At 57.4% G+C, this 8,931-nt stretch overlaps 1 protein-coding gene across 1 annotated transcript; it reads left to right on the top strand.

The window, feature by feature from the left end:
* Positions 1-4,405: 4,405 nt before the first annotated feature.
* On the top strand, positions 4,406-6,779 carry EMD (emerin). Its single transcript, XM_018045130.1, has 6 exons — positions 4,406-4,668; positions 4,767-4,874; positions 5,042-5,119; positions 5,306-5,439; positions 5,911-5,957; positions 6,040-6,779. The coding sequence occupies exons 1-6, from the start codon at positions 4,587-4,589 to the stop codon at positions 6,374-6,376; spliced, it is 786 nt and encodes a 261-aa protein (XP_017900619.1). The 5' UTR covers positions 4,406-4,586; the 3' UTR covers positions 6,377-6,779.
* The last annotated feature ends 2,152 nt before the right edge of the window (positions 6,780-8,931 follow it).

Below are 8,931 nucleotides of genomic sequence, written 5' to 3'. Positions count from 1 at the left end.
CAGGCTCCCTCTTCGTCTTCTGTGTGCCCATTTCCTGGTATTAACAGCGTCGTATTCAGCTCAAATGTCACTTCCTCGGGGAAAGCCACACAAAGCAGTGTCTTCTCACTGTGCCCACAACCCCCACAAAGAACTGCATCTTACATCCTGAGCCAATATTTGCAGGCACACACGCAGATCGACACAAATGGCTGAAATAAACGTTCCACCAAGTGAGACTGTCCCTTACCACCTGGAAAGCACTCTGATGTTTCTTCTTTTATTCTACTTCATTAAAGGAGAAAAAGCAAAGAAGGGAGCTGCTGCTGCTGCTAAGTTGCTTCAGTCGTGTCTGATTCTGTGTGACCCCATAGACAGCAGCCCACCAGGCTCCGCCGTCCCTGGGATTCTCCAGGCAAGAACACTGGAGTGGGTTGCCATTTCCTTCTCCAAAAAGAAGGGAGGGAGGGAGGCAAAAGGGGAGAAGCAGGAAGGAACAGGGGGGAAGAAAGGAGAAGTCTGCTGTCACCTGCTAACTTAGTTTGATATCTACAGCTGCACACTAACAGGAAGGCACTGATTGCCCTCCAGGCCTCTCCGCAGCCACTGCTGCCTTTGTTGGCAATGACCTCTCCACCTTGACCCCAGGTGAGATCGCCTAGCAGTGGCCTCGGTCTCTGTTTCTCCCCGCCCCATCCAGTGGGATCCACCCCTCCGCCCCTCACGGCAGTGGGTTATCCTCCCTTGATAGATGAGCAGCCTCAGTTTAGATCCACAAGGTAGCTCATGGCCAAGGCTATCCTTCAAGGAGGGACACCCACCTACCAGAGGCATTGCAATGGGAATCAGTGGTACAATAGCTGGGGTAGCAGAAAGGAAGTGATGGCTTCATGGCTGGATCTCAGGACCCCCCACCTCCGTTTTAATCCTCTCTTTCTCTCTCCCCTCCCTCCACACCCCTGAGACACATGCAACTCAGGGTCTCTACTTTTCCAGGTCTGGGGGGAATGAAGGTTTATATAGCACCAGCTCTTCCCTGGTAAAAGATTTTAACAAAGGCTTTTGCTCCTTGTGTTGATGGAGAAGGAAATGACAATCCACTCCAGTACTCTTGCCTGGAAAATCCCACGGACAGAGGAGCCTGGTGGGCTACAGTCCATGGGGTCGCCAAGAGTCGGACAGGACTTAGCAACTAAACCATCACCTTGTGTTGAAGGTTCCACAAAAGCACTAGAAGCAGCTCCATTCCTGCTGCCATGCCGACTGTCCCAAGGCAGACTGACGTGTCCTAGGACTGGAACACAAGGTGTCACCTGAGAGGCTTTTGGTCGGCTAACCATTCCCTGCTATATATTGATTGTGACAACCTTCCAAACGGTCATTTTCACACTAGTCACCATCTTACAACTTTTGTTACCATCTGAGCCATGTTTTAAAGCATTCGACTGCTAGGCCAAACCCAGAGGATCTTTAACATCCTTAAAGGGAAAAAGTAAGCTTTGTATTGTACCAAAGGATTCAGGGTGACCAATAGGAATTCAAGCGTTAGATATTAAAACATAATCAATGCGTCTCAGATGAATGTCTTCCTTGGAGCGACGGGTTCTGGTTGAGAAAATTTGTATGTCATGGGGTGGAGGTGAGGTTATTATATTATTTGTCTATATGTATGCTAGAGGATCTTAGCAAAAGGTTACGATATTAAATTGCGTTGAGATTCGTAGTCCTTGAAGGTGAAGAGCTGTTCGTGGTGTTGAGTGAATGGGGGAAGATGATATAGATCCAGGTGCTCCACGAAGCGCACTTTTCGCCTCAGCGCCAAAGTGTAGAAGATAATGCTGTCGTATTGATATACCCACTAGTCTTGGTGATCAGACCGCAGTGAAGATTCTCTCCCTTCAATATGAATATTCCGAACTATGACCTAGCCTATATATAGACGTGACGAGTGCGGCGCCGAGTGGTGCGATGATCTGACGTGCTCGTCTGCTCCGACGGTTAATGACCCCTGCGAGGGCTCAGATACTCGGCTTTAGGGTAGACACTCATACCATTTGGAGATGGATGAATTGTTGGCTTCACTGGGAGTCCCGCTGTTATAGAAAGGTCCTCCTTCTCGTGGGCTCGCTTCAATTACTTCACTCGTGTACGGTAACGGATTGGGTTCATTTGTGGCATGCGTGCCAAAAGGGCCTCTCTCAGTGCTGCAGTGAGTAGGTGCACAGGCTTGCCTGGTTGTCTGGTGGCGTGGTTTGAGCAAGGCTCGGTGGGCCTGAGTGCGGGCGTGGGCCTTAGTGGGCTCCAGAGGTGGGGCGACTCCAGGTGTGCAGAGAGAGCGCATCACAGGTCCGCGCATGTGGTGGGGGCATCGTGTGGGTGGGACCGTCAATAGTGAGGCGAACTGGGGAGGGGATAGCCAAGAGGGCCTAAGCAACGCCTTGTGCCTCGTGCACCGCAGAGATCAGGGGGAGGCGATTGCTGCCGCAGGATGGAGGAGGGTGCGTTATACTTAGATAAATTTACTTCTGATCCTATAAGGTATTACGCTTGGGTCTAGTATGGGGCGGGGGTGTGGTCTCAAGAGGCTGAGGCTCGGTCCTACCGGAACAGGGTGCGAGCAGCACTTGCAAGGAGGCATTAGCAGAGGCTGCTGGGGAATCTGCATCTGGCCCCAAAATCGCAAAGATTCCGCGAAGACAGGTGAATAGTGTTGCGCGCGCTCTCGCGCACGCGAGAAGCGCCATCGCGAGTCCCTACCCATCGCCTCGGAAGATAAGACGTCATGCTTTGCCTGGCTCTCAAGTGAGCGGCGTGGCCATCACTCCGATTTTTGATGCCATACGCTCGCTTACGGGTGAGCCTCAGTGGACATAGTTTTAGAGGGGAGATGGGAGCGTGTCGGGAGTAGCTCAATTTTCTAATAATGGTCACAGCACTTGGGAGGGGCTGTCCGCATTCTGTGTGTTTAAACCAAGTGGACATACACTCTTCGCTGCGTTCCACGAACGCTTGGGTAGCCTCCAGAGGGTTATGTTTTCATGGAGGAGAGAGCGTGTGTGTCGTGAGAAACGATGGGTGCAGAAGGAACCGGGTGGGCGGTTCTGTGGGATAAATAGTGGGCTCACGCAACCTGGCAGGTCTGAAGCGTTCATCCTCTCATGTTGCTGGTGTAGAGCACTTCAGACTTTGCCCTCATTCCATTTGGCTCGGCCCTTTGTTAGAATGTAATCAGTATCACACTTCTTCCTAACTTATTTATAGGAGACACGCTCTTTCCTCGACAGGATCTAAGGCTCCAACCAAACATCCCTGTGACAGGCCCTGGCTGCCTTCCATGGTTTGCCTGCGCGCCGCAGCATCGGTTCGCCCCTGGCCGGGGTGCCTCTCGTGGTCTGGGGTAAGCGGCTCCGTGGCAGATCTCCTCGACGACGCCCTGAGAGGCGACCACGAAGGAGATAGGAGAGAGATGTTTGGCCAGGGTGCTTGCAGACGTGTCATTATCGGAAGTCCGGGAGGTGATACTCAGGACCCTCGCTGGGTCACTGTCAGCGGAGGGGGCTTAGGCGGTTACCGCCTAGGGACTCAGGGATGCCCACCACGAGGCGAAGGGCCGCCGTTTCGCGCTCTGTAAGACTCTCGGGGGTGAGGAGACCACCGCCATCGCGGCATCACAGGGCGCCCCATGCCAGTGCTCATTGGCCATGCCCGGGCCCCTTCCAAGGTGCTGGCTCCTGGAGCCGCCGGTGGCCTCCTGGCCCAGTGCCCCATTTCCTCTGGGGTGCAAGGGGAGGGAGGGAGGCGGTGGGAACCGGCGGGCGGCAGGCCAGGATCCTGCAGAGCGGGAAGGCTTGCTGGGGCAGGGGGTCTGGGGGTCTGAGGGGCGGTTTATGGTCAGGTGGCTACAGGCTTCCTTGGGTGTGGCGCGCGCGCGCACTGCGCGTGCAGCAGCGCCTAGTCTGGACCCATGCTCTCCAAGGGCTTGGCCCCTTCGGATCGGGCCCCTTCTCGCAGCCGCCGGCGACGCGCCCGCCTGGGGCGCGGCCAGGGACCCGCAATTGCTGGAGCAGAGGGGCAGTTGGGACCGAGCAGACTCCACGTGACTCAGGGAGGGCGAGCCCCGCCTAGCGCGCAGCCCCGCCCAGCTCCCACATCCTGCCCAGTTTCTGCCGGTTGCATGGCCACAGGCCCCGCCCCTCCACCCTTCTGACCCAAATAGCCGAGCGGGTGACGTCGCGGCTCGCGAGCCCCGCCCCGCTCCCAAGCCGGGGCGGGTCTAAGCTAGTTCCCGTCGCGCCCAGGCCCCGCCCCCTCGCTGGGGTCCAGCCCTAAATGCGCCAGCGTGTGACGTCTCCGGGCTCGCGAGCCCCGCCCCTCCCCGCCCGTTCGCAAGGCTCCACCAATCTGCGCTGGCAGCTCTCTGCGAGGCCCGGCCCCGCTCCGCACGGCGCGCGCTGCCCGCGGAGACCGCGACTGTGACGCGAGAGTGACGCGCGCGTAGCCGCTCCCGAGGCACTCCTGTTGCCCCTGCCGCGCTCCGAGGCCATCGTCTCTCGGCCGGTGTTGCAAGGCCCAGGCCTCCCCCAGGCCTCTGCCGCCCGCTGCCCGCCATGGACGACTACGCAGTCCTCTCGGACTCCGAGCTGGCCGCCGTGCTGCGCCAGTACAACATCCCACACGGGCCCGTCGTCGGTACGCGGTGGACGGAGGGCGGGCCCGCTCCCCGCGCTTAGCCCCGCGGCCCCCTCTCGGCCCGCTCCCTGACCGCCCTGTGCCCCGCGTCTGATCAGGTTCCACTCGCAAGCTCTACGAAAAGAAAATCTTCGAGTATGAGACCCAGAGGCGGAGGCTCTCGCCCCCGAGCTCGTCCGCATCCTCTTTCTCCTATCGGTTCTCGGGTGAGGCTCCCGTCCCAGGGCCCCGCCTGGCCGCCCTTGGGGACACGGTTTGGGGGACGCTGAGGAAGGGGTCGCGGGGGTGTGGCCAGGGCACTGGCTGGAAGGGGCGCGGGGGAAACGGGAGGGGACCCCTGTGGGCCAATGGTCCTAGCCCCTCCCCCATTCAGACTTAGATTCGGCGTCCGTGGACTCGGATATGTATGATCTGCCCAAGAAAGAGGACGCCTTACTTTACCAGAGCAAGGGTAAGGCAGGGGTGGGGTGGGCACTCTTGACACCTTCCTTCCAGTGTCAGCCAGAACCTGAGACCTCAACCCCACGCGTCCTGCAGTAGCCCTGCAGGCCCCCCCCCAATGGGATTCAGATTAGGGCCATCGGGCCGGGTGGGGACACCGTTGCCCCTTCTGCTACCGCTGCCCCCCCTTCCTAAGGCTATAATGATGACTACTATGAGGAGAGTTACTTGACCACCAGGACTTACGGGGAGCCTGAGTCTATGGGCACATCCAAGGGCTTCCGCCAGCCCTCAGCTTCACTCTCAGATGCTGACCCCTTTCACCGCCAGGTGAGCTGAGTTGTCCGGCACCCTGTACTTGGGTACAACCTGAGGGGGTCCTCATGGGGTTTGGATGAGTCAAGGGAACTACTGGGCACAAATGGTGGCTCAGAAACCTCCAGGGAGAGGTGGGGCCTGCAGACACCTGCCTGGTCAGGACCTTTGGGGTGGGGGAAGGGGCTGTCAGAACTGTTTTGACTAGTGTGCCCAGGACGTGCCCTGGCTCTGGTCTGGGATCTAGGTTTGAGCTCTTTTTGAGAATTCTGGGGCAGAAAGTAGGATGCAGGCAGCCGGGACAAGTGGCACGGCCCTGCAGACATAAGGCTGAGGACCAAGAAGGGGGTCTGGAGGGTGGCAGGACCCAAGCCTTTAAGCAGTGTTCAGAACAGGCTGGGAAGGGCAGTTTGGACTGAGGGTGTAATCTGTCATACCTACACCGACCCTGTCAATAGGTATCCTCATTCTGATTCACTTCTGTAGGTCCGTGATGACAATCTTTTCTCTTTGGAAGAGGAAGGCAAGGATCGGTGAGTATTAAGGCGAGCCAGGGGCTGGGGCTGATTCAGGACTCAAGCCCTCCTGGTCTACCTACTGCACTCTTTGCCTCAGGGAACGCCTCCTGTATGGCCGGGACAGTGCCTACCAGAACATTGCACACTACCGCCCTATTTCCAACATCTCCAGAAGCTCCCTGGGCCTGTCCTATTATCCCACATCCTCCTCCACCTCGAGTGTGTCCTCATCTTCATCTTTGGCCCCTTCGTGGCTCACCCGCAGAGCCATCCGGCCTGAAAAGCAGGCCCCTGGGGCTGCCGGCCTGGGCCAGGATCGCCAGGTCCCGCTCTGGGGCCAGGTGCTGCTGTTCCTGGTCTTTGCTGCCTTCCTGCTCTTTGTTTACTACTCCATGCAGGCCGAGGATGGCAACCCTTTCTGGGCAGAGCCCTAAGGGTCTGACCTCGTACCTTGGAGGCCGGCTCCTCTTGGAAGCCCTGGCTGACTGCCTTATCAGTGTTTGTTGGGGGAGGGGGGTTGGGGCTTTTCTGTGTGTTCTAGCTTGGGGTTACCAGGACAGGGGCAATGTTTGCTGACCCCTGCCCTGTCCTGCCAGGGAGGCAGCAGGCCTGGGCCCTCTGCGGCATGGTGGGCCTGGGTGGGCCTGCCTCTGGATCCTCCTGGCCCTGCTTGCCTGTCACCCTTCGGGCCTAGGAGGGCAAGACCCTTCTCCTGGAGAGGAGAATATGGTTTTGGTCATCGCATGCCTCCTATTTGTCGTCACCTCATGGGGGGATTAACCAAAGGCCACCCTGAGTTTGTTTTCGTGGACACAATAAAAGACCATTTATTTTTAATGTGTGGGTTCTTTTCTTTAACGTGGGGAGGGGTTGGGCTGCCCCCCTGCTAAAGGCTTCCAGGCCTTGGGTCTCCAGAATTGCCATCCAACTTTGTCAGTTCATCCTTTCGTCCTTTGAGCCTGAGATAGGGATCATAGGCTACCCATAGACTCATTTATGTTTTGCTTTTGGTGCCCACTCCCTGACATGTTACCAGAAGCTCTTGTAAGTGCTTATAAAAAATAGTCACACAGAGAGCCCACTGGGAAACGCAGGTGAGGCTGCTTGCACCGTGTCAGTTCTGGGTGTTTCAACTGGGACCAGCAGACACCAACTGTGGTGTCCAAGGGCAGAGTGATGGGAAGGAAATGAGGCATCTGCTTGATGGGCTGTTTCTGCTGGAAGGCTGGTTGTCTAATGACAGGGGAAGGCTCTCAGTCCTCTGGAATGTTTCATCTCCTTTTAGTAAACCAGTTCCTCACCTGGGTATTACCACAAGGTTTTCTGCTGTGGGCATTTAACAATTTTCACAGTTTACATGTGATTTTAACATCGAGTTGGAGAAAGAAATGGCAACCCACTCCAGTATTCTTGCCTGGAGAATCCCATGGACAGAGGAGCCTGGCGGGCTACAGTCCATGGGGTCGCTAAGAGTCTGACACGACTGAACGACTATCACTCACTTAACATCAAGTGCTAAGGAAACATGGGGTAGAATACCACACTGTGCGTCTGGGCTCTGCACTGCCTGTAGAGGGCAGTAAAGTCTGGAGAAACAGGCACACAAAAGGGAAGCAGAGGCACCCCCTGGGCCACCATTGGGTGGGACCCTGGCATCTCAGCTCTGACAGGCTCCTTCCTACAGGTGGCAGGACTTGGCAGGGCCTGCCCTCTCACCTGCACGTGCACCATGGGCTCCTGAGCCTTGGGGCTGTCCGCTGTCTATGGCCACTGGGTAAGCTCTGCTCAGGGCCGGACTGGAACCTTTCTACCAAAGCTTCCGGACATTTCTTTTTGCTGCATCCTAGTCTCTGCACTTTTATGGGGTGGGATGGGGTGGGCGTTTTCCTAAAACCAAGAGGCTTGCTTTGTGCATTTCAAATACACCAAAAAGAAATGGCTTCTCATATTCTCACCCCTCCCAGAGCCCCAGCCTCCCTCATTTGCTGCTAGGCACTCCCACCTGACTCCTGTGGCACCCAGTCCACTGTGGCCGGGACACCCCTGGGCCCCCGGCATCTGTCTCATGCCATCCTAGACCAAGAGCTGAGACACGGATGCTCCGTGGTGGGCGGTGGGCATGGGCAAGAGGTGTGGCCTGCTCATCTGTGACCACAGGGGCAGGTGGTCAAATCAGTGAACTGGAGGGTGGGAGAACAAGGAGTCCCATCGTCAGGGCATCAGAACTCCGCAGGGGCATGGTGCAACATCTCATTTCGGCAAGTGATCTCCAGTGCTCCTCCTGGGGGTGGCTGTGCAGCGGGAGACCCACGGGGTCCTGGTGGAGAGGAGGGATTGCAGGGAGGAAGGGGAGAGAGATGGCATGGCCTCTGCACGGAATGGTCCCCTCCGGGCTTCAGATCCTCCATCTGCAGGGCCGAGGGGGAGGCTAGATGTGCTTGGCAACCACTGCTGTGTCTGAAGGGAGACAGAGTTGCCTCCCAGGTGACACAGTCTCCCCCTTTTATTTCTCATGGGTGACCATATCCATTGATCACCATGCACCAGACGGAGGGTTTCTGAGGGCCTTGCTTCAAAATCACTGCTCCAGGGCTCTGAGATACTCGCCTCCCAGAGAGCTCTCCTGAGGACTCTGGACCTCCCTCGAGACTCCCGCCAGGCTTAGCCTTGCTTCCAAGGCCCTGGACCCCCATAAGGGCGCCTGAATGCCTCCAAGTGCTCTGGGCACCCCAGCCCAAAGCTTTTGAGGGCTCCGTGAGCCCCCAAGAAACGTCAGGCTTCCAAGTCCCCACCTAGGGCTTTCCAGGGCTCTGAGACCAACCTCCAGGCTCCTGCCTGGACCATGGGCTGCAGTGGTACTGGGAGCACAGCAGGGGGCAGCAGCTTCCTAGTGTGCAGGGCATCTCCTGCCATCTTAGGTACCACCAGAGCAGAGTCGGGGGATGGTAGTGGTGGTTGGCAGACATGGAGGAGCCCAGGAGGCCCTGAA

Source organism: Capra hircus, unplaced genomic scaffold, assembly GCF_001704415.2.
Source record: "Capra hircus breed San Clemente unplaced genomic scaffold, ASM170441v1, whole genome shotgun sequence".
NCBI classification, from domain to species: Eukaryota; Metazoa; Chordata; class Mammalia; order Artiodactyla; family Bovidae; genus Capra; species Capra hircus.
This window is presented reverse-complemented; position numbering and strand designations above follow the sequence as displayed.